Raw genomic sequence first — 23545 nt, 5'->3', positions numbered from 1 at the left:
GATGTGCTAAGCTCCTTGAGCATCACTGTGTCTGTAGCAAAAAATCTTAACATTCGGATGGTCTAAATGACTTAATAGTGTGTGATACTTCTTTGATGTTGAGGAAACTGAAAAGGGGTTGATCTGAATCTTATCAAACAGCCTAAGTTAGCCACAAAATTAAAATCATACAGCAAATTAACACAAAAGGTAACTAAGAAACATACAAGGAGAGAGCAGCAATGTTTGCTTATACCATCTTGAGTTTCCACAATATAGGATTAAATGTTAATAAATTGAATGTTTTCATAGTTAGAGCGTCTGTGACTTTATAGTTTTTAACTTTAGAGCCCTGTAGACACAAGATAAGTGTAAAATTAACACAGTAAATTAACACAAAAGGTAACTAAGAAACATACAAGTACCAGTACGAGTTTAACATAAAAACCACTCATGATTAGGAATTGTCCAATATAGAGCTACCTGCTACTATAATATGCCAATGTTTGTAACTGTACAACTCCACAAAATCCAAAATCCACCACAAGGTTTTATAGATTTTTGCAATTCTGCTAAATAAATAAACATATCATTGGCAGAGTCAGAAAGCTAGGTCTGATTTAAAAAAAAAAAAAAAAGACATCTGACAGCATTTTTTCTCAAGTCCGTGTAATGAGCTAGCTCGAATTCAGAACACTTTGCAAGCTGTTTGTGGTTAATGAGCACTGAAAGCTAGCCGGACTATTGATAGAGCTTTATGTCATAACAGGACATGATGTCACTCGGGCCTCTGTCTCAAAGCTTTGTCTCCTTTTAAGCAACCAGGTTATTACAATGTAGTCACACAGAACAGTCGTTGCAGTACTTTCAGTTAAACAAGCCCACCTAACCACTTCCTCCCCAACTCTGCCCCCTCCCACACTCTGTTTTGAGAGATGCAGTTTATACTGTAGTTCTTATTCTCTGTGTAGAATTTATGCAGATGTCTTCTTTGACCTCCTTATGTTTTCTACTGCTTCTCCCCGTTCAAAACAATAGTTCTCAACCTTCCTGTATTTAAAGCCTACGTCAATGTACATTGATATTCCATTATTTGCACATAACCCCAAAGCAAAAATAACACTGACATGATCATTTGAGACTGTATTCCGTCAAGGTTTTTGTTTGACACTCTTTCACAGTTCTCGTTGAACCTGTTGTTGAAGGAGTGGCAGTGGCTGGTTTCCGTTTCTTCCCGACCCCTACACAATACTATCGGTAGCGAGAAGAGTCAACACAGGAAGTAAGCAGCTTGAACCTATAAGATGAAGCTAAAAAGTCCCCCCCCCACACACAAATGAATGTACACTGGATAATAGTTGAACATCATTCTTATTTAGCTAGGATTAAAAAAAACAACAAATTTGGACACATGTCCCAAATGTATTTAGATGTGAATATGTCACCCTTGAAAACCAGAAAACAAATTAGCAAGGTGCTTAATGAGTAGAAGCATGAATTGCTTCATTGGACATTTAATTGCCTGACCAAGTTGGTCATTTAGGCAAAGACAGATGCAGTGGAACACCCAAGATCGAATACAATCAGTTCCGGGATGCTAGTTTTTGGTGGTCAGCCAAATGTATGAATGACTTCACCACCAATATACAGTAGATCTCCACTTTTCACTGATACCCCTTTTTCACTTCCAAACTTTGGTGTCGGTGCTGGACTTGAACAAAACACCCCTGTAGCCACTTTACGCTGATATTACCCCAAATAGTAGACATAAATAAGACTCATGCTTGTGTGTGTTGCTGTATGTGTTTCCTAGGTAGAACGGAGTGGTGGGCAGACAGGAAGTGATGTTGGAGGCTCAGAGTTGAGTTTTAGCTCAGCATGGGTTATGACTGCAATAGTAGGTAGTGTTTTTAGTCTCATAGTCTATGCATTCTACTTTACTTATACAATATTTGCCTTATACTATGTTACACTTGCTTCACCTAACGTCCTGTGTAATTCTTCTTGTTCTTTTCTTAGGGGTATTTGGTCCTTTTGGAATAATTCTTCCAAAAAAGCCTCAAAAAGCCAAAGAACAACAAAATGCAGAATTACTCATTTCATCCACGTTGAACTGATCAGTAGTTGAGGTACACTGAAGATTTCTCCTGTCTTTTGTGATATGCTCACATCTTGCATGAAGACGGTTAAACCTCATAGCTTTTGTGTTTTGTGATATATTTTGGTCTGTTTCTGTTTTTTTTTAGGGAATTTCAATTTGAAAGTTACACAATTACTTAGTGCGTTGGAGATGTTAATGCTTGAAGCTAAGGTCCTGTGATTTCCATGTTAATTGAATCACAGAATTGGCCAATGAAAACAGAATTTACTGATATACCAGGAATCTTGGTGTAATACCATTGTGAGGACATGGAACATTTGCGTGGGGAAGTACTTCCCTGGCAATCTCATCACAAACACTTAACATGCTAAATCACTGGCGAACGTTTGTGAAAAAAACTTGGAAAGTCCTCTCTTATGGAGCATGAATGCAAGCGAGCCGACTTAGCTTAGTTAAGCAGAGCATGCTAGCGCGACTTGTGTTGTGCTTTGCTACTTTTAATGTAAGCGAGCGTTTTACAATGCCTGCTGATGTCTACTGTACATCCATTTCTGAATTACAAGGCAAAATTGTCCATAGATTTACCAATTAATAATAAATCTTAGAATATATGCATTTAATTAATGGACATTTTATTCACTAACCCAGAAAATATACAGTCAATGTTGGGAAAATGAGTGTAAAGGGAATGGAAAAAACAAAACAGAATTCATAGGGTTCAATTGCCTCCCCAAAGATTAACACCATATGGATACAATGTTGAAGTAAATACAGGGAAAAGCTACCACCAAGCATATAGCTTACTCAGCTCTTGCTTGAAAAATGTTGACGACATAAGAAAACCCCCTTAAAATAGCCTGGTGTGAGATGCACAAGAACAGGACAAGAACGTAGAACAGTAGACCACCTGTTGGATTGGAAGATCAGCTGCCGTGTGCAACTGGCACAGAAACGGTTCATATTATAGATATTGTTCTATTGACTATGAGGTTGTCTTTACAATTGTCGTTTGTGTCATTCTGAGAGAGTGGGTGTCATTTACAATCTCGGGATGAATCGTTTTCAGTGCGGGCGTATAAGAAAGTGAACCACTGATGATCCTTTCAAAGTGTTTCTGCTGTGTAAGACTCAAGTGGAATGGTCTTTGCGTGTGCGAGACAGGTGTGTAAACACCTGTTTGTACAAAACATGCCAAACATATTCCTTGGGGCCTTAGCTGGCTGCTGAAAGTGTCTCAGTGAAAGTCTTCCTCATTGCTTTGTTTATGGCAGGGGTCTCAAACACGCGGCCCGCGGGCCAAATGTGGCCCGCAGGACACTAGTTTGAGGCCCCCCGCCTTGATATGAAAGTTTAACGTTAGTGCGGCCCGTGCAAGTTTGATATGGATGCTGTATGGTATCATGTACCCAGAAAAAAATATTACGTTTAATGTTCATGTTAAAGGTTAAATAACTGTTAATAGTTATCCTCCCTATCTGTGTGGAAGTGGTAAGTTTTTGGCTATTTAAGTTGAAAGGAAATAACTTGAAGGCTACCGTTAGGCTAGGTCGCTAGCTCTCTAGTTTGCGAGTTAGCATGTGTCTCAAGCAGTTGCGCAATATGTTGTAAATAAAAAGAGTATAAATGTGTATATTGTGTAGAAAAACAAAAAGTAAGGTATTTGAGAACAGTGGAATGTTTTATCAGAGCTTTTCTTGTAGAAAATTGGAACCAAAGTTTTTTTTAAATGTTTTTAATAAATGCGTTTTTTTTTTTTTTTTTGGAAAACCTGATGCGGCCCAGTCTCACCCAGACCCGAGCTCCAGTGGCCCCCAAGTAAATTCAAATCAACAATGTCACTTTTTCCATTTGGTGAATGATGATTCATAGTACATACAGTAGTAGTATGATTATTTTGCATAGTACATGTGGTTTGTTTTCTTCCCATTATAATCATTCCAATGTAATTGACCTTTTGTGTAATATAACCAATAACCTTTAATAATAAGTTTTGTCTCCACATGCTCGGATTTAATTTCAGATTTTGACATGAAGAAGGACATAGACACACTGATAGCAGAGGAACGTGCTGAAATCCTTTCTAAATATGACAAGGTAAGAACGGAACTGCCGTTTCTGATGACCACCGTCTTGTCAAAGTAGTCCATAGCATCTTTCCTAGTTTATGGTGTGTTTTTGTTTCAGGGCCGGCAAGAGGGTGTCAGTATTGACCCCTGGGAGGATGCTGACTACAGCATTTATAAGGTCACAGACCGCTTCGGTTTCCTTCAGTAAGTTATTCCACTTCACGGGCTAACATTTTCCTGAAGTCTTTAAGATTTTGAGCTCAGTCAATCAGACAGAAGAGTCTGATTGACTCTTCTTTGATTGAAATAATACAATTGTTTTCAGTGTACTTTTACACATGTCAACAGTTGCTGCCAACCTTAGTTCCTCACTTGGACTGTTTCACAAACGGGGGCCGTCGTGACGGAAAGAGGCCTGACCGCGAGTTTTAGTTCTGACTTTTGGGATTGTTAAAAGATTAGTGACTGAGGATCTGAGAGCTTAATTTTGAGCCTCTGGAAACATTAGCAGCCATCCAGGACTTAATATTTAAATTGCATCGAAAAAGTGTTAATAGGACTCAGATTGTCAGAAGAAACAGTGATATACAATTGTGTATCGTCAGCATAATTATGGAAGTTTCTGCCATGTCTACTGATGACCCGTCCTGGAGGCAGCATACTGTTAATGTTAAAACGAATCGGACCTAAAATTGAACCTTGAGGACCCCCTAATTATGGAAGTTTCTGCCATGTCTACTGATGACCCGTCCTGGTGGCAGCATACTGTAAATGTTAAAACAAATCGGACCTAATACTGAACCTTGAGGAACCCCACATTCCATTTTATATTTTCTGTGATGATTGCTAACCTATGCTGACAGATCGCAGTTGCATATTTTATTCGACCATCGCTCTTTTCCTTCTTAGCTTATACCATGTTAAGGTCTTTTATTCTTATTTATTTGTGTTTTTTAGTGAGAAAGAACTACCTACACCCAGTGTGCTTGAAGAAAAGGTATGCATTTAATTTGCAGCCTACTGAACATCTTTCATTTATCACTTCAGCACTGGACAATATTTTCATTTTTCATTCCCCAGCAAAAGCAGCAGGAGATCGAACGCGTGGAGAAATGGCTTAAAATGGTGAAGAACTGGAACAAGTACAGGAACAGTGAGAAGGTGCGTAATTCGGGATTCCTCTCAGACACTCCCGCAATCTGTGGCGCTAACTCCATGGCTCTCCAAACGGTTAACACGAGGCAAACGGCAAACACATTTTGTACAGCATACTTGTGATTACTGCAGTGTCTATGTATAGTAGTTCAATGTAACTGAAGTATAGTAACCCATCCATTAGTCAAGTGTTAATATGGTATTTATGCAGTCACCAGACCTCAAACCAACTAAAACATGTCATTAGGGGTGTCATGAGACAACCAACTCGCGACACAATATGATGCACGAGATGGGTCCACAAGAACGTGACAAGATTTTAACATTGATTTAAAATGAAGTGTAATGAAAAATATGACTGAACAAATGAACTTTTTATTTTAACCGAGTCACAAAACCATGCGGGTGTGTTTTTAAATTTTTATTGTCCCACAAATTGACACTAAATTATATTGTTGAAGTTCTTTGAGACCTAATACGCCACTGCAATGATAATAGTATAGTAGTAGTAGTATAGTATATATAGTATAGTATAGTAGTAGTAATAGTATAATAGTAGTATAGTAATAAAAAAATAGTAATAAAGTAGTATAATATTTACTTAAATATGCCATCCTTCCCTTGACATGTTCTGGAATTGATGTTTGTAAGATGTATTTTCTCGCAAGTACTGTGTGTTGTCAAACATTTGCAGCATTTCTTGAAATGCTAGCTTTTCAATAGTGGGTGTCAGCATTAATAGCTCCACCTTGTCGCTGAATAATGCCAACTTACTGTTTTTATAGTTTGCAATGCACGCCCCTGCTAGCTAAATATAGCGACTAAATTGTCAACACGGATCTCCTCTACGTATGAGGAGTTAGGGTTAGTGTTGTTATTGTTGCCACAGGTACTAGGAGTGTAGAGCGGAGGGAGTCACCTGTTGTGGCCGCCATTGTGCTTTTTTTTGTTATTAATCTTGATGATGGCGATTAATGGTAACGGTACGTAAGGGCGCAGACAAGTCCGAACATACACATGTTTTGATCTGACAAATCTTAAGTAACTTTGATCAAAGAGTTACTCCAGCTTCTACTTGGACATTAACACACGGCGATGGGAAACACATCTGTATGTCACTCGACGACTCTGGAAGCATCAAGATAGGTTGGATTGCAGGGTTTAAAGTGTGTGTAAAACAGTTTATGTGTATAGTTGCGATGCCATAGTTCAGTCTGATTGGGCTTTTCTCCTTGTCACGTCTTGTCACTCCTACATGTCATGCATAGTCACAGTAGATAATACACTGGTGCAATAGAAATACATAACTGTGTCAAGTTGATTGTATGATGTTGATGACTTGTATTGTCCTGGTCCTGTTCCAGTTAGTGAAGCGCGTCTATAAAGGCATCCCCCTCCAGCTCAGAGGCCAGGCTTGGGCTTTACTTTTGGACGTAGAGAAGGTTAAAAAAGACAATGAGGGCAAATATGAGGTATTAATCATACATCTTTTACACATTATCTCCCACCCGGCATCTCTTTTGACGTTTTATGTGGTGTTGTTGTTTGTTTCATCAGAAAATGAAGCTGCAGGCTCGGTACTTCTCCACGGAGATCAAACAGATTGACTTAGATGTCAACAGAACCTTCAGGAACCACATCATGTTCATGGACCGCTTTGGAGTCAAGTGAGTCCTTCTCTGAAAGGCTATCAGAAACATCTTGTATCTCAGCGGGGAAAAATATGGGTCTCTAATTAATATTCGTTTTCTTCACACGGTAAAAAAAACGGAAGCAAAATACATGTCAAACCACATGAGCTCTTCTCTTATTGGTCAGTGTGTGTAAACAGGAAGGATAACATAAATATGTTATATGTTGCATTGTTATAAGGAGAATAAGGAAGACATGGCACGATCAAACTATGCTATCCACATGCATGTTAACCAAGGTTCTGTTAGGGCGTAACCTTTGGCTTCAGGCATCCCCCCGCTCAATACACGCGCTCAGCTTAAAGGGTGGTTTCCTCTCTCTATTTTATTAGTCTTCCTGTCAGTGCACAAAGCCCCACAGGAAATGGCATTTAATCAAAAAAAAGCACACTGACATCAAGTACTGGCACAGGACAATCACACCTACAATGATGCATTAATCGGAGATAATAATTAATCTTTTATAGTAAATAAATATGTGAAATAATTTGTCACACTAACGCCGTTTTTTGGTGGTTACGGTTGTGAGAAAGTGTCGGAGTGATCTCGCCTTCCCACTCACGTCTAAGCGAGGCTGAGTCCAAACAGACCGTCCTGCTGGCTTGCCCACTCTTTCCCTACAAGTCAACAGCTGTCCCACTCGCACGTCGACACCGGCCACTATTTAAAGCTCCTTTCCTGTCTCAGTCACTGTTTGTAAGACATCCTTTGTGGTCCACATTGTATTTGCGACCATTAAAAAACATACGTTCAATGGTCATATTAGTATGTATGGAAGTAATGGATGCTAGCACGGTATTTGGTGGTTGCTTTTCAATGGTGGAATAAAAGTGGCTAATATGTGATTCTAACAGGGATAACCGGTGTTGCTTTGACAATTGTCATAAAAAGAAAGAAGCAACACAACTGGAAGTAAAATGCTAAAAGTTCCTCACATGCGGTGCCTTTGGTTAAGGCCTGAATGAGGAACTGAAGTAACACACAATGTCACACACTTGATGTTTTAAAAATTGAATACGGTTTATGCAATTAGCTAAATTGAGACTATTTAAGGATTTGAAGGACACTTAATTGCAGATGCAGCCCGGCATCGTCAGACTCTTTGAAGTCATATTTGCAGCTGTTTTAATGAGAGTTGGGCCCACTGATGACACTCATTTTGGGATATGGTCCTTGAAGGTTCATCACTTTACCAGGGATGCTCTACCAGCTTCTGTAATTGTTGCCAAACATTCAATATTCTTCTTTCTGACTCTGGTTTCTCCCCCCTGCAGGCAACAGGCACTATTTCATGTACTGGCAGCCTACTCTGTCTACAACACGGTAAGTGATGCAGGTGTGTAAAAACACATGAGCATTACATAATATTGTGGCGTTCCAGAGCACATACTAAAGCAGAAGTGGCATTGCATCTGGCCTTATTCTGTTTTGTGAGCTGTGTAATCGTGCGCAATCGTGGATTTCACTTGGCTTGAGTTTAAAGAAACAACAAACAATATCAAAGCTATTATTAATGTATGTACTGTATGTCCATATCCTATGGAACCTTGGTTTGCGTCATTAATTTGTTCCAGAAGGTCTGACTTTAACTGAAACAGACTCTAACCAAAACCAAAAAGCCAAAAATGTTTTTATAGTTTAACAATTATAGTTTGATGCAGACATACATTATATCAAAGCTATTATTAATGTATGTACTGTATGTCCATACCGTATGGAACCTTGGTTAGCGTCATTCATTTGTTCCAGAAGGTCTGACTCTTAACTGAAACAGACTCTAACCAAAACCAAAAAGCCAAACATTTTTTTTATAGTTTAACAATTATAGTTTGATGCGGACATACATTATATCAAAGGTATTATTAATGTATGTACTGTATGTCCATACCGTATGGAACCTTGGTTAGCGTCATTCATTTGTTCCAGAAGGTCTGACTCTAACTGAAACAGACTCTAACCAAAACCAAAAAGCCAAAAATATTTTTATAGTTTAACAATTATAGTTTGATGCAGACATACATTATATCAAAGCTATTATTGATGTATGTACTATATGCCCATACCCTAGGGCAGGGGTCGGCAACCTTTACTATCAAAAGAGCCATTTTACTCCCTCGCTCACTGAAGAAAAATAGAATGGAGCCTCGAAACATAATTTAACAGCAGAATATAGGGGCTGCATAGCAGTCGAGGGATTAGCGCGCAGACCTCACAGCTAGGAGACCCGAGTTCAATCCCACCCTCGGCTATCTCTGTGTGGAGTTTGCATGTTCTCCCCGTGCAAGAAATGTGTAGCAACATGCTCACATCCAGAGCAAATTGCGAGTCTCCCAAGATTTTGATTGACTGCCAGATTTGGAGGGAATTTTGGGGTATCAAAGTAGTTCAGAGGAGAAAAAGCGGAGTTGATCAAGTACTCTTGCTAGTATACGGTCTCACAGAAAGTCCCATTTTTTTCAAAAGTAATTACAAAGATGCATATTTTCCTCATTTGTGTGTTAAAACAAATATTTGAGCATTGCAAAGGGAGCCACAACAAAGAGGCTGAAGAGCCACATGCGGCTCTGGAGCCTTAGGTTGCTGACCCCTGCCCTAGGGAACCTTGGTTAGCGTCATTAATTTGTTCAAGAAAGTCTGACTCTAACTGAAACAAACTGTAACCAAAACCAAAAAGCCAAAAATGTTTTTTTATAGTTTAACAATTATAGTTTGATGCAGACATACATGATATCAAAGCTATTATTAATGTATGTACTGTATGTCCATACCCTAGGGAACCTTTGTTAGCGTCATTAATTTGTTCCAGAAGGTCTGACTCTAACTGAAACAGACTCTTAACCAAAACCAAAAAGCCAAAAATATTTTTATAGTTTAACAATTATAGTTTGATGCAGACATACATTATATCAAAGCTATTATTAATGTATGTACTGTATGTCCATACCGTATGGAACCTTGGTTAGCGTCATTCATTTGTTCCAGAAGGTCTGACTCTAACTGAAACAGACTCTAACCAAAAAGCCAAAAATATTTTTATAGTTTAACAATTATAGTTTGATGCAGACATACATGATATCAAAGTTATTATTAATGTATGTACTGTATGTCCATACCGTATGGAACCTTGGTTAGCGTCATTCATTTGTTCCAGAAGGTCTGACTCTAACTGAAACAGACTCTAACCAAAAAGCCAAAAATATTTTTATAGTTTAACAATTATAGTTTGATGCAGACATACATTATGTCAAAGCTATTATTGATGTATGTACTGTATGCCCATACCCTAGGGAACCTTGGTTAGCGTCATTAATTTGTTCCAGAAGGTCTGACTTTAACTGAAACAGACTCTAACCAAAACCAAAAAGCCAAAAATGTTTATATAGTTTAACAATTATAGTTTGATGCAGACATACATGATATCAAAGGTATTATTAATGTATATACTGTATGTCCATACCGTATGGAACCTTGGTTAGCATCATTAATTTGTTCCAGAAGGTCTGACTCTAACTGAAACAGACTCTAACCAAAACCAAAAAGCCCAAAATATTTTTATAGTTTAACAATTATAGTTTGATGCAGACATACATTATATCAAAGCTATTATTAATGTATGTACTGTATGTCCATACCGTATGGAACCTTGGTTAGCGTCATTAATTTGTTCCAGAAGGTCTGACTCTAACTGAAACAGACTCTAACCAAAACCAAAAAGCCAAAAATGTTTTTTTTATAGTTTAACAATTATAGTTTGATGCAGACATACATGATATCAAAGTTATTATTAATGTATGTACTGTATGTCCATACCCTAGGGAACCTTTGTTAGCGTCATTCATTTGTTCCAGAAGGTCTGACTCTGACTGAAACAGACTGTAACCAAAAAGCCAAAAATGTTTTTATAGTTTAACAATTATTATTTAATGCGGACATACATTATATCAAAGATATTAATGTATATACTGTATGTCCATACTGTATGGAACCTTGGTTAGCGTCATTAATTTGTTCCAGAAGGTCTGACTCTAACTGAAGCAGACTATAAGCAAAACCAAAAAGCCAAAATATTTTTATAGTTTAACAATTATAGTTTGATGTGGACATACATTATATCAAAGATATTATTAATGTATATACTGTATGTCCATACCGTATGGAACCTTGGTTAGCGTCATTAATTTGTTCAAGAAGGCCTACTCTAACTGAAACAGACTCTAACCAAAACCAAAAAGCCAAAAATGTTTTTTTATAGTTTAACAATTACAGTTTGATGCAGAAAACAATTCAAAATGCATATAAATGATGAATGAAAGGGATAAATGAACATTAAAGGTTACAATCTCAGGTAGAATAGAAGGCTAAAATGTTATACACAATATTGTTAATATTGTAATGTTGACAACTTGACACTGGGACTGATGAATTCGGCTACAGTGGAGCATTCTGGGAATTTTAATGATTGTTGATCAGCATACGAACATAAACAGAATGTAGTCAACTGTATTCTATAAATTACGGTGGTGTGGAAAAGTGTTTGCTTCCTTCTTGATTTCTTATTCAGATCATCAAACGACACAACTATGATAACAATGACAACACAACCAAACACAAAATGATACTTTTTTATTAAGGGGAGCGGGGTGAGGAAATGCAAACCTACATGGCCGTGTGTGAAAACATAACTTAAATGACATTAATATATGATATATCAGTCTGGAAAATTGTTATAAAGCCATTTCTTAAGCTTTGGGACTCCAGCAAACCACAGTGAGAGCCATTATCTACAAATGGCAAAAACATGCAACGGTGGTGAACCTTCACAGGAGTGGCCGGCTGAGCATCATTACTCAAAGAGCTCAGCGAAGAAATGAATACTTTGATTTGACCCGGTTAAAGTCCTGACCTGAATCCAATGGAGACACTGTGGCACGACATTAAAAAAGGCGGTTGATGCTGGATAACCTTTCAATGTGGCTGAATTACAATGATTCTGCCAAGAGACTATCATTGCAAGTTATCCCAAACACTTGAAGTAATTACTATTTTGGGGGGTCATTTTGGGTTTGGATTTTTTCTTTCTCCTTAATAAGGAAAACTGCATTTAGTGTTGAGCTGTGTTGTCATTGACGAATATTAAAATATTAATATAAAAATAAGAAATCAGGATTTTTCACACCATTCTGTATATTTATATATGTATGTATATGTAGCGGAGATGGCTACCATCTGGAGTGCTATGGCACTTTTTTTCCGCCACAACATGTCAGTTTTCACAAACAGTGCTTGGTGTGTTTTTCTCATCGGGATGTGTTTTGCGCTTCCTGTATGGAAGAGGTGTTTGAGCCATAGGAAATGGACGTGCTATTCCCTATTACCCATTTCCCTTCCACTCACAAACTGCTCGTAAGAAACTGGGTCAGTGGGAGAGCACGAGCGAAACGGGGAGGGCGAGGTGGTGGTGGTGGTGGGGGGGGTGTTTGTCCTTTCGCCTATGTGACAGCAGTGAAGAATGTGGAGAATGTTGTTTAAGCTCACAGTAATCACAATTACTTCTATCCTTGAAAGGGTACTCCGAATGGTAGCTTCCACGGCCCTAATATGGACAAGGGCGTTTTGGTCACGGAATTAAAGTATTCAGAGTGGTAGACAAGCTGAAAACACCCCAAATGTACTGTAGTAAATATTTGAACAACCTTGGTGGAAATGTTTATAATATTGTTACAGCGAGTACTTTAGGTGCTCCCTTTTTTAAAAAGTCTCCAGCACGTTCTGCATGCCCTAATAATAAATTATTCCTCTCATTAATTCATTATTCCGCTTGAGTTCAACTGTCGCCACTGTCGTGTTCCCAGGAGGTGAGCTACTGTCAAGGGATGAGCCAGATTGCTGCCATGCTGCTCATGTACCTGAATGAGGAGGACGCCTTCTGGGCTCTGTCCCAGCTCCTCACCAACAGCAAGCATGCCATGCATGGTGAGACAACACATACACGACGCTCAAACTGGTGACTGGACTGGTGGCCAGCCAATCACAGGGCACATATAGACAAACAACCATTCACACTCACATTCATACCTATGGACAATTTGGAGTGGCTAATTAACCTAGCATGTTTTTGGAATGTGGGAGGAAACCGGAGTACCCGGAGAAAACCCACGCATGCATTGGGAGAACATGTAAACTCCACACAGAGCTGGCCGAGGGTGGAATTGAACCCTTGTCTCCTAGCTGTGAGTTCTACGCGCTAACCACTCGACCGCCGTGCAGCCGAGTCACGTTTATCTCATGGGTAAAACCCACGCATGCACGGGGACAACATGCAAACTCCACACAGAGATGGTTGAGGTTGGGATTGAACTCAAGTCTCCTAGCTGTGAGGTCTGCTTGTTAACCACTCGACCACCGTGCAGCCTAGTAATATACATAATATACACAGTATATCTACATATATATATATTACCCGGAGAAAACCCACGCACGCACGGGGAGAACATGCAAACTCCACACAGAGATGGCCGGGGGTGGAATTGAACCTGGGTTTTCTAGCTGTGAGGCCTGCGCGCTAACCACTCAACCACCGTGCAGCCAAAATATAATCCATTCGTCATTATTATTACAAACAAACATGCATACGCAGTCTTTCCGATCATAACTGAGGCAAGTGAGGTCTGCAGTTCTTCGGGTGTTGGGGGGGGGGGGGGGGTCTTTTGTGACCTCTCGGATGGGTCGTCTTGGCGTCATTTTAGTTGGCCGCCCACTCCTGTGAAGGTTCACCGTTGTTCAATGTTTTTGTCATTTGTGGATAATAGCTCTCACTGTGGTTTGCTGGAGTCCCAAAGCTTTATAAATGGGTTTATAACCTGTTCCAGACTGATAGAGCTCAATTACCGGTAGTTTCTTTCTGCCGGGGGGGTCAACAGGAGGGGGAATCACTTTTTTACACTGGATTTTTATATATTTGAAATAATGATTGCACATCCATTTCTATTTTCTATCAACCATTGTCTCAATATGCCTTCAGTAATAATTCATACTGGCTTATAGCTATAGTTTTTACCCCATGAGCATTTGTAAAGAATATAATCTCACTCATCTTAGTATAGTCGGCAAAAGACTTTAAATATTATGTCTCCTCCGCCCACCATTTATGGTCTGCTGATGTGTGTTTTTCCACTGTGCTAGGTTTCTTCATCCCGGGATTTCCCAAACTGCAGCGTTTCCAGGCCCACCATGAGCGGATCCTCTCCAAAATGCTGCCTAAACTGAGGAAGCACCTGGTGAGATACAGCACTCAAACACCGATATAGTATGCTGCTTTATTTGTATGTATTTGCACGGTGGATGAGTGGTTAGCACGCAGGCCTCACAGCTAGGAGATCCGAGTTCAATTCCACCCTCGGCTATCTATGTGTGGAGTTTGCATGTACTCCGGGTACTCCGGTTTCCTCCCACATTCCAAAAACATGCTAGGTTAATTAGCGACTCCAAATTGTCCATAGGTATGAATGTGAGTGTGAATGGTTGTTTGTCTATATGTGCCCTGTGATTGGCTGGCCACCAGTCCAGGGTGTACGGAGACAGCTGGGATAGACTCCAGCACGCCCATGACCCTCATGAGGAGAAAATGAATGAATGATTTCCCTCACAGGATATATCAAGTGGAATCTTGGTTAGCGTCATTCACAATACACATTTTTATACTTTGACATTTATAGTATGATATTCATTCATTCATTCATTTTCTTCCACTTATCCTCACAAGGGTGGCGGGGGTGCTGGAGCCTATCCCAGCTGTCTTTGGGCCAGAGGCGGGGTACACCCTGGACTGGTTGCCAGCCAAACACAGGGCACATCTTGACAAACTATTTTATTTTATTTTATTTTATTTTATTTTATTTTATTTTATTTTATTTTATTTTATTTTATTTTATTTTATTTTATTTTATTTTATTTTATTTTATTTTATTTTATTTTATTTTATTTTATTTTATTTTATTTTATTTTATTTTAATGCAGCGTTTTAATTTAAATTAAATTAAAACAATTTTACAAGGTTATGAGGAAAACAAAAAATGACAAAAAATTATTTAAATTAATTTAAATTATAATTTAATTTAATATCAAATAAAGTCAATTTAATTTAAATGCAGCGTTTTAATTTAAATTAAATTAAATTTAAACATTGTTTACAAGGTTATGAGGAAAACAAAAAATGAGAAAAACATTTTTTAAATTAATTTAAATTATAATTTAATTTAATATCAAAGTCAATTTAATTTAATTTAAATGCAGCGTTTTAATTTAAATTAAATTAAATGAAAACATTTTTTACAAGGTTATGAGGAAAACAAAAAAATAGAAAAAAAGTATTTAAATTAATTTAAATTATAATTTAATTTGATATCAAATAAAGTCAAATAAATACATAAATAAATAAATAATAATATTAAAAATCAGATTAAGATCAAACTAAAGTAAAGTAAACTAAAGTAAACAAATAGCATGTTTTTGGAATGTGGGAGGAAACCGGAGTACCCAGAGAAAACCCGCACATGCACCCACGAACATGTAAACCGAGGGTGGGATTGAACTCGGGTCTCCGAGCTGTGAGGTCTGCGCGCTAACCACTCGTCCACCGTGCAGCCTTATAGTACGACATATAAACAACTATTTGAAATGCATATAAATGGAAGACACTTTTCCTCATAACGTTGTCCTGCACAGGACAAGGAGCAGATGACGTGTGGGATTTACACCACCAAGTGGTTCCTCCAGTGCTTCATCGACAGGGTGAGTGTTTGATTTCACTCATCTTCTCAAATCATCTCAACGTTTTCTGTAGATCTTTTGGATCACGCACGTATCTCTGCATTCCGTTACATAACAGACCCCATTCACTCTCACCCTGCGCTTATGGGACATCTACATCCTGGAGGGGGAGAAGATGCTCACCGCCATGGCCTACACCACCCTCAAGTTACACAAGAGTGAGTCTGAGGCCCGTCGGACGCCTCGCTGTGTCTAATCCAACTCAACGCCGTCGTCGTCGCATTCTGATTGGCCGCCGCGGAGAAGACCGAAATTCCGACTTCCTATTGGATGATAATCAGGAAACGTATTAAGCAAGGCATTAATGTGTCTTTTACTCTCCGTCCAATCAGAGCGTTTGCTGAAGTTTCAGTTGGAGGACTTGAGGGAGTTTCTTCAGGAGCAGCTGGCTGCTTCCTACTTCCTTTCAGATGACGCCGTGGTCGAGCAGCTGCAAGCCGCCATGACTGAGCTACGGAGTAAAAAGTTGGACCAACCCCCCCCAGGTATAGTTCACATTGAATTATTGTTTTTTTTTTTATAATTCATTCCTGTCCATGAATTTCCTTTTATAGCCAAGTCGGATGAGCTGCCAATGAAAGCGCTCGGTCAAGAGAGGCCGATTCACCTTCTTCCTCGGCAGCCTGAATCTCCTCTGGAGGTCAAAGGTGATGTGTCTGTTTCTACCCCCCAGCAAAGAATCCTCAGCAGGTCAAATACACCTTCTTTGCCGTCGCCTGATCCGGCTGCGGTGCGCGTACAAGCAACGCCGTCTCCCATCATGCCTTGCAGAGCGCCTCCGTTACCCCCAAAAGCGGCAAAACCTTGTGTTGAATGTGACCCCGAAGGAGAACAAGGAGGGAACCCAGAGGAGCCAATGGAGTGGCCCCCTCCTTATGAAGCGCCTGATTTAGATGATGTCAGCATGCACACGCAGGAAGTGTTGGACCTCCCGGATCTGCCGCCCCCGCCCCTGGTTTACCTGGCGGAGGACGGGCGACAAGACCGCATAACGGTCCAGCGCCCCTCTCCTCCCCCGTCGGCGGCTGAGATGAAGCCGTCTCCGAAATTATTCCCTCCCCGTGCCTTCACGGCGGCAGCGTCCGCCCCCCCCAAGCCCACCAAGTTCCCAGTGTCCCTCTTCGTCCCGGCCTCGGCAGCCGACAGGCGCCCTTCCAACACGTCCCAGTACGACAACCTGTCCGAAGCCGATGACTACGACCGCTGCCCGGAGAGGCTGCTGGGCTCCACCCCCGAGGAGGCTCCCAGGGTGCGCCGCAGTCCACCACCCGTCTTCAACAGAGACTACGACCCCGCTGTGCACCCGCTGCCCCCCCCTCCCGTGTTTATCCCCCCGTCACCGTCCTCCCTTTCCCCCTCGCGTTGTGCTCTTCCCAGTTTGCCTCAGGAAGCGGAATACGAAGGTGAGGACAGCTGGGTGGACGATTCCATCATCCCCCCGCCCCCGCCCAGCTTTGCCGACAGACTGTCCCCCATGCAGCGTCACGCCGACACACACGGACCCGCCTCACCCGCCGCTTACGCCAAGCCGTTCTCTCGGGGCCCCAGGGACCATTCCGCATTCCCGGCGCCACTTTTGTACACCAGGTCCATGGCGGGCCAGTCCAGGCCCCCACAGTTGGGGGGCGGGGTGCCGGCGGTCCGATCCAGCCTGGACTTTTGTAGGAGACCCCCAGGTGGGCAGCGGCTACCAAAGTCAGTCACCTTTTGAAATATGGATTCATTATGTTTATGTTAAAAGAATGGCCAGTTATTATTTAGTGTTTGTTTTTTTTTATCACCGGGCACATTTCTAGGATGATCCCTTTGGAAGGTAAGTACTCTTTTTTCCAATTCTCAGACTTTGTACTTCAAAGTATGCGGTGCACGTTGCCAGTGCATTATTGTATTATTGTAATATTATGTTAGTTATTTCCGACAAAGTGTCTTAAAGTCCGTGGAGGATCTCAATGCTCACTTGATGAAGTGAGCTGGCTCACATTTTGTTTTATGTCAAAAATATATTCAATATCTTTTAGGTCAAAAAGTTACAACAGAAAAATACAAAACAGCCGAAGGGAGCTTGTGGTGTCAGTTATGTTTCCATTGTATTGTTTACCGTGTTAAGGACGGTTCATAAGCCTAAAATGAAGATTGTCTCCCTCTAGTGGTCATAAGAGTACTTGCTGGCGGTTCACTAGTAAAAGTCCCTTATTTTTGTCTGTTACACTGTCAATTCATGCATGTGCACATTATTTTTCTGAATGAAGGCATTTCATATATATGTGTATATATATGTATATAAACCTGTTTTGTTGAACATCATACAAGTTATGTGGTGTTCAACAACATACATATATACACGTGTATACATATATATACAGTTTATATATGTGTTCAAGATACAGGTTGTTGCTTTATGTACAGTTTTGTTTTTCCTTTCTCTGATGCGGACAATGTTGACTTCTATTGTGATGTCATGTTATTGACCAATGAAAATTAATCTACACAAGTTTTGTTTTTTTTTACCTTTAATTTATGGTAAAATAGCAAATTTCAGGTAAAGGCTGAGATATGTTTTTCATTGAATTGTCTTATAAAAACAAACATTGCATATGTTTTGTTTTTTTTGTCAAGCAGGCACCGGGTGATTTTGTTTATTGCACTCTCACAAACATTTAGATGTTAGTGTACATAACTTTTTTTTTTGTTTCCGCTGTGCAAAAAGCAAATTATTAATAAAAGACCCTTCAAGAAGATGAGCTGCATGTCACCCACGGACTCCTTTCCCTGTTGAAGAATCACCATCGTACTCGTGTGTCTGAATATTCCAAAATCGATAAATAGCTTCAAATGTTTCAAAGTGCACTTGTGACAAAATGTCATCTAAATGTGTGATTTCTTCCCCACCCAGTCAAGACGAGCTGAAGTTCAAGCTTGCAATGCAACCATCAGAAGTAATAGAATTCATTTTGGTAACAGTCCCATCAGCGGCGGACGGCCAGTAAGTAACAGCGACTTCCCACCGACTGACTTCCCACCGAAGCCGGCAGTCCCAAGTCCCCGGTCCGTCATATCCTGAGCTGACTTATGAGGTTCGTGAGTGAGCTGATGCTGTCCTTGAGTTTGGAATCTTCCTCCTTCCCCAGGGACACGCCAGCGAGGCGCGTGGAACCGTTGGATCCCAGGAGGCACGGCAAGCTGAAGAACACCTCCGCTCCGATGCCGCTCCAGCCCTGACGGAGATCAGGGGCGTCAAATTAAATTGCAGAGGTGGGCCAAAAACTCAAAGCAGACTTAAAGTAAAACTGCACTTTTGGGGGGGAATTTTGGGGGGGGGATTTTGTCCATCATCCAAGTCCTTCCAAGTTCCAACATAGTATTACATGTTATCATGAGGCGTTTACAGCATGGATGTGGTTTTTGGAGGTTTATCAGGTGTGTCCAATAAGTGTCACCTGGGCAAGTGTGGTGATGGAGTGGACCTTCTTCCTGTTTGTCAAGATGCTGTTTGTGATGTCAGCGACAGACAAACCAACAGACCACGAACGCTGACCTCGATTCTTCATGATGTCGAAAGCTCTGGAAGAACACATCGGTCAGATCTGCGTATGTACGTTCCCGTTTATGTAAGTCAACATCCTGGCTTTACCTGCTGAGCAAAGGTTTAGTGGAGCTGAATCCGGCGATCTCGGGCTGCTTTTGGGAGCCCGGTCCGGTGTTACTCATCACGGGGACTGCACCAGATAGTCGATAGTGTAGCGATCCTACGTACAAAACACGGCGTACCCGACTCACCTTTGTTGTCTGAAAGCTCGCCAATGACCCAGGCCTCCTTGTGAGTGTTTAAGTTGATATCCAGCACGTGGCTAAGACGCTCCGAGTCCAGGTTGCAGCCCACTCCTATGACTTGAGTAGGCGGCAGGCCGCTCTGCCTCCACGCTACGTGGGTCATGATGTCCACTAGAGGCCAAGCACAGAGAAAAATAGACACTTCAGAAAAAATGACTCTTAGGTAGGCGAGACGCCTTGAGTCATGTTGATAATTCATGTTGATATCATCCTCTATACTACTCTTTATATATATTTTATACATACTCGCTCACACATAGCTGATGTTATTTGTGGTGGATCGCCACGAGTCAATTTGGACCGCTACAGATAAATTTGGTGATACCGTTTATTATTTTATTTGGTGCTGCCTGTTTGCCCTCAAAGTACGGTCATGAGTTAGAAACTCCGCATTGAGAGGATCCAGATGAGTTGGCTCGGCCATCTGGTCAGGATGACCCCCCCCCCCCCGGACGCCTCCTCAGGGAGGTGTTTAGGGCACATCTGACCGCCACAGATGACGTGGTCGCACATTATAAACGCATTTGGTTATCAATAAAAGTACAATATTAGACGTACAATGACGTGTACGTCGTCTTTAAAATCATCCTTCCATTTTTCCCGCTTATCCGGGTCGTGGGGGCAGCAGTCTCAGTAGGGAAGCCCAGACTTCCGGGTCCCGGGCCACCTCCTACAGCTCCACCGAGAGAACACCAAGGCGTTCCCAAGCCAGCTGTGAGACATAATGCCTCCAGCGTGTCCTAGGTCTGCCCCGGGGCCTTTTTCCCGGCTGGGCATGATGCCCGGAACACCTCACCAGGGAGGAGTCCGGGAGGCATCCGGACTAGATACCAAGAACCACCTCAACTGACTCCTCGTCTTTACTCTGAGCCCTTCCCGGATGACTGAGCTCCTCACCCTTATCTCTTAGGGTGAGTCCAGCTACGCTACGGTGGAAACTCATTTCAGCCGCCTGGATCCGTAATCTCGGAATCTCATTCTTTCGGTCATGACCCAAAGATCATGACCATAGATGAGGGTGGGAACATAGATCCACCAGTAAATTGAGAGCTTTGCCTTCCGGCTCAGGTCTCTTTTCACCACGACGGTCCGGTACAGCGACCGCATTACTGCCAAGGCTGCACCGATCCGTCCGTCGACCTCACGCTCCCACCATCTTTAAAATCAGTGCACATGGAATATGAATGTTTTGTTGTCGTGTTTTTGTCTACCACACGTTCCTTACCAGGCTGAGAGGCGATGAGCATGATGGCGTTGGGGCTGAGACGTGCCAACTTTGGAATGAATCCTTTGAACAAGTCTACGTTGGTCTGGACCACGCTTACGTAGGACTGCTCACCGCTCCACGCGTTGGCCGTGACCACGACGACCCTGGAGCCCGCAGAAGCTGACAAATCTAACAGAGGAGTGAAAATTTTTAAAAAAAAATGGCTTCCCTTATGTGGTAAGCAACACGGAAAGTTACACACCCTTGGACACGTTCACCTTCGGCAGCTTGAAGATCTCCAAATCTGTGCTCCCTCCCTTGGCGGAACTCTCGGCGACATCAACGAAGACAAGTTGATCCACGTTACACTTGGGTGGAGAACAGAAGCAAAACGGAGAGTTGCATCTTCTTTCCACTGATCAGTTAGATTAAAAAAAAGGTGCAAACCTTTGCCAGAATGGTCATGACTGATGCCATCCCTAAATCTCCAGCTCCGATGACAGACACTTTATGACCCAAGTGATCGTGATGTCTGATTGAACCTGAAAGGTGACGCAGTAGCGTTACAAATACCATCCTGATTACATGTGGAACATCGAAAAAGTAACGCACTATCACTAATCTGGAGATTATTAACAAATGCCAGAAGCTCATGAGGATCTTGATGGTCTCCTTCCGGTTTGGAGGTCAGTGGAGGATCCTCTTGAAACTTTGAAATCATCTCCTCCAGAAGCTCCACCACAGATGACTTAGGCTGCAACAAACAACAACAAATGAGAACCAGAAGACTGAAAACGCACACGTAAGACAAGTAGCACATACATGATCCCAGTTGTGCAGCACCGGCAGGTAAAGGCGTCCACGGGCATCCACGTGTTTGCCCTCCCTGACAATCATGTCCGGGGTGGGCCTCAGGAGACAAATGGGAGGTGTGACCGGGAAGGAGTCCATCAGCCAAAGCTGAATGGGGAAGTTGTAGGAGCGTCCTATCAGCATAAAAGACATCAGTGTGGTAGGTTCCATCACGTGACACGCCCCTAAATGTAAATCTCACCTTCATACTTGACTGGAAGGTTACCATTCAGTTTCAGTAGATCTTTCTGCGAGCCGTCATTGAATGCTGTGGTTTTAAGAAGTGAATGAAAAGTCAACTGTGACGTGTTTGAGTGAACTGTGAAGCGTGTGAACGCAACTTACTGTACGTGCCGACAGAGGGCGCCATCCCTGGGAAGGCGTTATCGATTTTATCCAGTTCCTCAAGAGCAACATCGCGGAATTTGTACTAAAAATAGTCAAGACAGATAAACACGGCATTGATCCTGGGGGAAATTTGCAGTCTCAGACACAACGATAGAGAAAAATAATTAAATTAGAAAATACTGTGTCTAACGTTGAATGTTTTTTTGGGGGTTATTATTAATGTATTTGGTAATGGTAATGGTTTTATTTCATTTGAACATGCATCAGATTACAATTGAGTGCATCCCATAATCAGTTCCCAGTTCCACATGTCCAAAAGGAGTAGGAAGAAGCAAAGCTTATTAAATCCTACCCCTCCATCTGGTACTTTTACAATCAGTAACTGTTACATTTGTTCACTTCCTGCTTTCATAATATAGTTTAAGGTTTTTTTTTATTTTTTTTATAATGTACCTCGTACGAGGTGATATGAGCATCCTTACTCAATCCATTCCATAGTTTGATTCCACATACTGAAATGCTATGGCTAGCATAACGTAGTCCTAGCATAGAAGTGTTTCAAATGTACTTCTTCCCTGAGATCATATTTCTCCTCTCTTGTAGAGAAGTATTGGATGACATTTTTTAGCTAATTGGTTATTTTTAGCCTTATGCATTATTTTAGCTGTTTGAAGATGAACTATATCAGCAAGTTGAAGTATTCGTGATTTTAGAAATAAGGAGTTAGTATGTTCTGTGTAGGCGCCATTATGAATTATCCTTACTGACCTTTTTTGCAGTACATTTAGCGAGTGAAGATTGCTTTTATAGTTATTAGCCCATATTTCCACACAATAAGTAAGATATGGTAGAACCAGAGAGCAATTTACGGTATTTATTATAATAAATACCATTACAACAGAATGAAGAAGCATTCCATTTGTAGAATTGTGTTTTTTTTTTAAATTGGAATGATAAAATATCTTAACACACGCACAAATAAATTCAAGAGGGAGTATTTTTCAGCTTTTCAGGTTTTAAACAGCTGCTAATGGTATGCTACTAGCCGTACTGGAGATATGTTATTAACTCAGGAATGTATTAATTAAATATCAAAAGACATGTACTTCATGTCCTATATTTTAATTAAATCTCGTAAAACTAATCGTCCAGCATTTCCTTGTCCCAAAGTCGTAGTGGTTGAGCTGGTTTAGCCAGTCGTGACATCTGACAGCTACACCTGTGCTAGCATGCTATGCTAGCTGACTTTTTTTACAGCGCTCTTCGTAGTTCTAACGACGTCATTAACCGTTTTATTTGACGTCATGTATTTTAAACTCACCTTTGAGAGGACCCGCTGTATTTTCTCCGAACGAAGGTCCATTTATTTAGGTAAAAAAATTATATACAGTGGACCGCGGTCGCTCGATGTTCTTTACTCTTCCGCAAACTTTTAGTAGCTAAGGTAATGCTCCGCCCACTCCGATATATTCCAAGTACGGTAGCC

At 41.1% G+C, this 23545-nt stretch overlaps 2 protein-coding genes across 4 annotated transcripts in view; one reads left to right on the top strand and one right to left on the bottom strand.

Moving 5' to 3' along the window:
• The window catches only part of LOC131131611 (USP6 N-terminal-like protein), a 24383-nt gene extending 5280 nt beyond the window's left edge, over nucleotides 1-19103 (top strand). The window contains exons 1-15 of one of the 3 annotated variants that reach the window (XM_058076460.1): nucleotides 1810-1880; nucleotides 1999-2108; nucleotides 4101-4174; nucleotides 4265-4350; nucleotides 5104-5143; nucleotides 5227-5307; nucleotides 6666-6773; nucleotides 6859-6968; nucleotides 8267-8315; nucleotides 12845-12965; nucleotides 14175-14269; nucleotides 15717-15782; nucleotides 15880-15979; nucleotides 16154-16306; nucleotides 16376-19103. In XM_058076460.1, the coding sequence (XP_057932443.1) occupies nucleotides 4109-4174; nucleotides 4265-4350; nucleotides 5104-5143; nucleotides 5227-5307; nucleotides 6666-6773; nucleotides 6859-6968; nucleotides 8267-8315; nucleotides 12845-12965; nucleotides 14175-14269; nucleotides 15717-15782; nucleotides 15880-15979; nucleotides 16154-16306; nucleotides 16376-17532 (2232 nt within the window). In that variant the 5' untranslated portion in view covers nucleotides 1810-1880; nucleotides 1999-2108; nucleotides 4101-4108 and the 3' untranslated portion in view covers nucleotides 17533-19103. Of the gene's footprint in view, nucleotides 1-1809; nucleotides 1881-1998; nucleotides 2109-4100; nucleotides 4175-4264; nucleotides 4351-5103; nucleotides 5144-5226; nucleotides 5308-6665; nucleotides 6774-6858; nucleotides 6969-8266; nucleotides 8316-12844; nucleotides 12966-14174; nucleotides 14270-15716; nucleotides 15783-15879; nucleotides 15980-16153; nucleotides 16307-16375 lie in introns of those variants that run through there. The other 2 variants (XM_058076461.1, XM_058076459.1) reach the window with 2 other exon arrangements.
• Nucleotides 18337-23545, bottom strand: LOC131131613 (ubiquitin-conjugating enzyme E2 variant 3-like). The gene is made up of 12 exons (XM_058076463.1): nucleotides 23381-23545; nucleotides 22057-22141; nucleotides 21914-21979; nucleotides 21682-21845; nucleotides 21472-21613; nucleotides 21307-21401; nucleotides 21122-21227; nucleotides 20878-21048; nucleotides 19599-19763; nucleotides 19453-19537; nucleotides 19259-19382; nucleotides 18337-19036 (listed from the first exon to the last, which is right to left on the bottom strand). The coding sequence occupies exons 1-12, from the start codon at nucleotides 23420-23422 to the stop codon at nucleotides 18872-18874; spliced, it is 1410 nt and encodes a 469-aa protein (XP_057932446.1). The 5' UTR covers nucleotides 23423-23545; the 3' UTR covers nucleotides 18337-18871.

Source organism: Doryrhamphus excisus, chromosome 6 (genome assembly GCF_030265055.1).
Source record: "Doryrhamphus excisus isolate RoL2022-K1 chromosome 6, RoL_Dexc_1.0, whole genome shotgun sequence".
Taxonomy (NCBI): domain Eukaryota; kingdom Metazoa; phylum Chordata; class Actinopteri; order Syngnathiformes; family Syngnathidae; genus Doryrhamphus; species Doryrhamphus excisus.
Note: the sequence above shows the minus strand (reverse complement) of the source record. Positions and strands in the feature narration are given on the sequence as shown.

Excerpts from the sequence above, each read along its gene's own strand:
- LOC131131613 (XM_058076463.1), bottom strand. The coding sequence starts at position 23,422 with ATGGACCTTCGTTCGGAGAAAATACAGCGGGTCCTCTCAAAG. Across the intron at positions 21,980-22,056 it reads GCCCTCTGTCGGCACGTACA|CATTCAATGACGGCTCGCAG; the intron begins GTAAGTTGCGTT and ends TTAAAACCACAG. Across the intron at positions 21,846-21,913 it reads CCTTCCAGTCAAGTATGAAG|GACGCTCCTACAACTTCCCC; the intron begins GTGAGATTTACA and ends TTATGCTGATAG.